This window comes from Cynocephalus volans, chromosome 11, assembly GCF_027409185.1.
Source record: "Cynocephalus volans isolate mCynVol1 chromosome 11, mCynVol1.pri, whole genome shotgun sequence".
NCBI classification, from domain to species: Eukaryota; Metazoa; Chordata; class Mammalia; order Dermoptera; family Cynocephalidae; genus Cynocephalus; species Cynocephalus volans.
Window position 1 is genome coordinate 111,690,016 of NC_084470.1, and position 6,000 is coordinate 111,696,015.

General features: G+C 39.9%; 1 protein-coding gene across 1 annotated transcript in view; it reads right to left on the minus strand.

Moving 5' to 3' along the window:
• The window catches only part of CENPF (centromere protein F), a 50,099-nt gene extending 47,853 nt beyond the window's left edge, over positions 1 to 2,246 (minus strand). The window contains exons 1-2 of the mRNA XM_063115306.1: positions 2,085 to 2,246; positions 1,062 to 1,258 (exon numbers count right to left, since the gene is read on the minus strand). Coding sequence (XP_062971376.1) covers positions 1,062 to 1,258; positions 2,085 to 2,246 — 359 coding nt within the window. The remainder of the gene's footprint in view (positions 1 to 1,061; positions 1,259 to 2,084) is intronic.
• Positions 2,247 to 6,000: the final 3,754 nt, after the last annotated feature.

Genomic DNA, 6,000 nt, shown 5'->3' on the forward strand with positions numbered 1-6,000 from the left:
GCTGAGTGCCGGTCACGAAAAAACGACAAAAAATAAAATAAAATTTTCTAAAAAATTTCTGGGTGTGCATTTGTGGACTTGACACTGGGGCAATTTGCTGAAGTCCTTGCAGCTGTTTTCACTCCTTGTTATTTTGACAAAATTCCACTGTTAGGACAAGAAGATACCATTTATAAGCTAGCAACGTTTAGACCCCATTAAATTTACTTTAACACTTCTAATTGTTTGGGGGATTTTTTTTAGTGGAAAAGTAGTAATAAACAACTTTTTATTGATTAAATATGGCAAAGAAACAGGCAAATTGAGTTCACAATGCTTAAAAGGGAAGGCAGGGCTCCCTGTAGGAACCTCTTCCTGACCTCCCCTCCCCCGCTCCTCCCTCTCCAGTTTAGATTCCGTGGACACTACCACTCTCTTCCCAATATCTTCAATTATCCCACCATACTCTATCACATCTTGCTGGCCAAAAACAATCCTAAATCAGCCCCCCTGTTCACTTTCTCTGCACTTTACATCCAAGATGCTAAAGAGGGAGAAAAAAAAATCACAACTCTACAGATTGATCCCACTATAAATCCCTGGTCTCCAACCTCCACTGGGCTTTTAAATACTTTTATAAAGTATAAAGGATTGCTCCTCAATCCTTTTATACTTTTAAAATTCCCTAGTTCTCCCTCATTCTCTGCAACAGCTCCTCCACCCAGAGAAAACATGAGCCATCAGCATAAGCCATGCTTTAACTTACTTCCATCTTTCCAATAGCTACTATTGACAGTTGTGGTATTATTTATGATTGCATCACCCAGTGACCAACACAGTGCTGGCACATGGAACCGCTTAATAAACATATACTGAACAAGTAAATGAATAAGCAGGAAAGTATTTGATGAATTTATATAGTATCGGGCTTTGCAATGATGGAATCATTATCATACTGGGCTTTTCATTCCATCTGGAAAAAAACATTGCAATATATAATAATTACACTGTTAAAGGAAAAGATAAATGCATCTGATGAATACATGCAAACAACACCATCTAAATACCATTTAAAAAATTACCTTTTAAGTTCCTGTTCCAGTTTTTCTATTTGTTTTTTGCTTGAATTCAGTTGTCCTTCCTGAAAATTCACTTGTGACTCCTTGACTTGAAGTTCATGAGAAATCTTCTGCTTAGCTTTCTCCAGATTTTCACATATTTCCATCAAGTTTTGATTCTCCCTTTTGAGGTTTGTGCTCTCAGTTCTTTCATTTTCAACCTAATGAAGATCATTCAAAAGGAAATAGGTCCCTTATTTCATGAATTACCAAGTATTATTTGCAAATCTGAGTTTAATACTACTAATTTTCTGAGATATGGTTGGAATAATCCAGATGTCAATGCTTTATGAACACAGAAATGTCAGATGACCACATTTGGAAGACAAAAAAGCTCTACAAACACATTGTCTTTGGTCAGGGCTACAAATACACATCCTAGAAAAAGAGGCTTTTTAATCTCTTTTCAAGAATTACAAAATCAAAAATAAACCCCCAAAATTTACCTTAGCAATTAATTTCCAAGTCCGGCTGCTAAGGCAAGTTAGTGTAAGAAACTGGAAAATTCTCCCACAAGCAAAAACATTTTAGAAGCAGTGATTATATCACTACTTAAAGAAGTACTATTCAAATTTCCATTTACCATTCCTGAAGAAAAGAGGTTCTGGAATACCAAGGTAGAAAGCAAAAAGTTCACTCTCAAAAAGTGATGTCCAATTGAACTGCAAAATGCTTTAAATTCTGTCCCCAGATTTGAAACCAGACTTTTGGCCTTGTTGGTGTGGAATGCAAAAGCAAGTCCCAATTCATGGTCCCAAACAGAAGTTAAAATGGAACTCAGTATCCCTAAATTTTAGCAGGAAAGCAGAAATGAGGACAGAGGATGGAGAAAATTAGAGGCAATTAAAATCAAATTAACTCAAAAAAAGGAGGGAAGATTACCAATTGAAGACAGCAAAATCATTTTTCTCTAAATTTAAAGACCAAGGTGAAATAATTAATGTGAATAATGAGTAGGTGTTTTAAATAGCGGGGTTTCAGGGCTACCTTCTGTTTTTGCTTCTGTAGTGCAGCCTCCAGAGTTTCAAGCTGAAACTGCCTTTGCTGCCTTTCTTTCTTCAGTTTGTTGAGCTGTCCTTCAAGCTCTTGAACTTTCTGCAGAGCTCTTATAGGCAGGCCTTCTTTCCACTCTTCCAAAGCCCAGCTCATTTTGTTCTCCCTTTATTATTCCAACATGTATAAATAAACTGAAAAGAATAACAAGACTGTTGGCTTTACTATAGTAAAAGGAAACTTAAAGTCTCAGAGGCTAACATGTCCGCATAATCACCTCTAAAAATCAAGTTTCAAAACTTCACATTTCAAAAGATACAGGACAATGTCTATCTTCTCCACCCTTTTTAAGGTGACTACCATTAACTCTGATTATGACAGTATGCTTGTTTGGTTTCCCCTAGCTTTCTGTTTTTCTTATTTGTTTTGACTTCTTATAAGGCTACCTGCTTTCTACTACTCTGTTTGTTTTATTATACAAAACATGAATATTTTGTTAGAAAGTTTACAGGTGAAATAGGTCCTATAAACAAATAAAATGCATGACAAGTTATTTTGCAGATGCTCTTCTTTCTCCTCTTCACATCATTAACTACACTTATATGTGTCCTTTTTCCTCTGGAAAACCTTCTGACATCCCTGAATGGCCATATCTCCCTGGCAAAGTCTTTCATGGCACAGGTACCCACTTTCATTCCAAGCAGTTATCATGTGTTGAATTAATGCGTGAATAAACAAAGAGTGAATGTCATGTTAGTACTAGAATCATCCCAAAAGGTGGTAAAGTCATGCTGCAGATAGACCATGACCAGGAAACAGGTTTAAAGCCTTAGCGATTCAAAAAAAGATTCAAATCCCAGCTCAGTCATAAGATGTGTGACCTGGGGCAAGATATTTAACTGTTCTGTGCCTTGGTTTCCTCACCTGTAAAATAGCAAAAATAATAGTGACAACTTCCTAAAGCCTTAGAACAGTATCTCCTGATAAGCTTTCTAAATATGCTTGCTATTATATCAGTTCCTGAAAACACTTTTTTAGTTGTGTATTTCAGGCTATGGTAGAAAAGGTAAAGTTGCCTACCCCATCTGAGCCACATCTTAGGAAATATAAATCAGCTGGGAGAAAAGTATGCCACTTGTTCTTTATTTTAGTCTTTAGGACGTAAATGAAAGAAAAGGCATTCATTTTCCAGTTATTTTGGCAAAAGGGTGAGAATCTGTTTTTTACTAAATAAAGTTCACAACCATTTTAGTGTTTTGTTTCAATTGACTTTATAAATAAAAATTTTTACTAGAACATCTAAAACAGTTGATAAAAGTACTAAGAACAAGAAAAAGATTTTTAAAAATTAAGGAAAGGCAAACGTCTTGGACAACATACAAGTTAGAAAGCTACGTTTTCTGGGCTGGCTAGTTAGTTCAAAAGGTAGAGCAGTGCTGATAACACCAAGATTAAGGTTTTGGATCCCCATACAGGCCAACTGCCAAAACAAAAAAAGAAAGCAAGCTATGTTTTTACTGCCAGTTCAACTTTTTTTTTTTTTTTTTTTCCTTTTTCCAGATCTCAGTTCTTGGAACACAGCATCTTAAACTCCATTCCCATTTGTCCCAAAACTACTGAAAGGAGTCTCATGCCTCTTAAGCAACACAGGACAATTTACCCTGCCCCAGTACACCACTCCTCCCATTTAATCTAGCTTGTTTGGTGAGGAGCAATTTAGAAAGATGATAGAGATGAGAGAAATAAACAAAAGGAAGAGTGGCACGTTGAATGCTCTTTCATTTCAAAACCTAAGATAGATTATATATACATATATATGTGTGTATATATATATATATATATATATGTGCGTGTGTGTATATATATATATATATATATATATATTTTTTTTTTTTTTTTTTTAAAGCAATTACCAGACCCAAGCTAACTGTAATTAAAGCAGACTTTGGCACATTAAAGCACCAGCTATCAGGGCCACTAGGGCAAAAGAACAAAATATATGTATAAACCTCAAAAGCAATATATAAGAAAGGGAGGGGGGAGCGAGAGAAGAGTCTAAAAAAAGTCCTGGATGTGAAAGGTTCCTGCAAGGAGGATTTGCATGACTATCGTCCTTTCCAGAAAATGCTCTTTGTATCTTAAATATGTGGAGGACACTTTGCATGCCCGAATCACTCTACCCCTTAAGGTCCCAAGGAAACTCTTGTGTGACCTCCCGCCCCAGCACTGCAGGCTCGCTTTTCTCTTATCAGAATTCCCTATCTCCCCCAAAAAACCCGAGTCCCAGCTACCGAGCCACGGCTGGGTCTGGGAATTGTGAGCCTGCCTCCTTCTCTAGACCAAGCCCCTCAAGGACAGGACTCGTGTCAAAACCCAGGCTTGCTTCTCCTCCATACGACAAAGGACCGGGGTCCGAGTTCAAACAGGAGCCACCGGTTCCCGGGCTTGGAAGATTGTTCGGAAATACCTGGTCATCTCCAACTCTTTTACCTTACGGAGGAGGAAACTGCTCCCCCCAAGTGTCAGTTCGTGACCAAGCAGGGTCCCGGGACGCTGGGGCCAGCCAGCCTTACCCCGAGCAGAGGGCGGCGGCGGCACCCGCAGGGGCCGGGAGCGCGTTCCCGGAGTCATCCCCGCCCACAGTCCGCGGGGACAAAGCCAGCGGCTGCCCCACGCCCGCCGCCAGGGCCGGGACCCGGGCGGGACGCTCACCTCGCTGCCGTGCCGCCGGGGGAGAAACCCCGTCCCGGAGTCTGGTCCGGAAGCAGCCGCCAAGGGCCGGAGTCCAGCTTCCAATTCAAACTGTCCTCGGCCGCCGCCGGCTTTCGATTCTCCCGCTTCCGGTCCCGGCCACACTCACCTCCACGCCTATTGGGCACTATAAGCAGCTGTGGGCCAATCCGCGTCCGCGCACTCCGGCTGCCGCCTCTGATTGGCTCTTTTGGATGGATTTAAAAAACAAGTCCTCCTGCGCCAGGGTTAAGGTGGTTTTTTGTTGTTGCGGGGGGACCGAGACCACGTGCTTTTGCTGAACCGCTAGTTTCGCAAAAGGCGGGGGATGGGCGGGCTGATTAGGAGGGTGTGGTCTATCGCCGACAGCCAGTGGAAATGTGCTGTCTGGTGAAAATTTTTATATGGTGCGCATACAAATCTACTTATGTATTAAATATATAAGTCAGGACCTAGCTGCTAGGTACTATGCTGGCTGTGCATTCTTTTTCCAGTGTCATTCTTAACAAGTCTCTGAGGAAAGTATTATCCTCATTTTATTTAAGAGTTAACTGAGGCACATAGAAGCTAAGTCATTTAAAATTGAATCTAGACATGCAGGATTTCACTCTTACCTGCTGTCCTCTCTTGATCATATGTTGAAGAGGTGATTCTGAACACCCGAGAGGAGGACATTGCGTTAGACTCAAAAATAAGGAAGAAACCCTCAAAACAGGACGTAATCTTTCCTTTTTTACGAAGCCCACTATTTTTATGTATATTTTATATACTTGTCTTATTTCCCTATTTAGCTATAAATAAGCTTCTAAAGGCAAGAGCAAAACAATGAATTGTTAAAGTCATATGTCTCTGCTTCTGTTGTCCTCAACAGGTTTCAAACTTTCCACACCCCTCTCTTTACCTACTACTAGACTTTTCCTGCAGCCTAGTCTGCTTCTTACCTGTCACTGAAATCTGCTCATCCTTCAGTACCCAATTCAACTCATTTTCACCATTAAACCTCCCTATTCCCACCCACCTCTTAGAAATAATTATTTCCTAGAGCTTTCCTAGAATTTAGTTTATTCTTCACTTTTAGGATTTTTGCCACATCTTGTATTGTATTTGTGTTTATATCTGGCTCCCCCATCAGACTAAAAAATTCCTTTACACTAAAATCTGTTTTGATTCATTGTTGCAT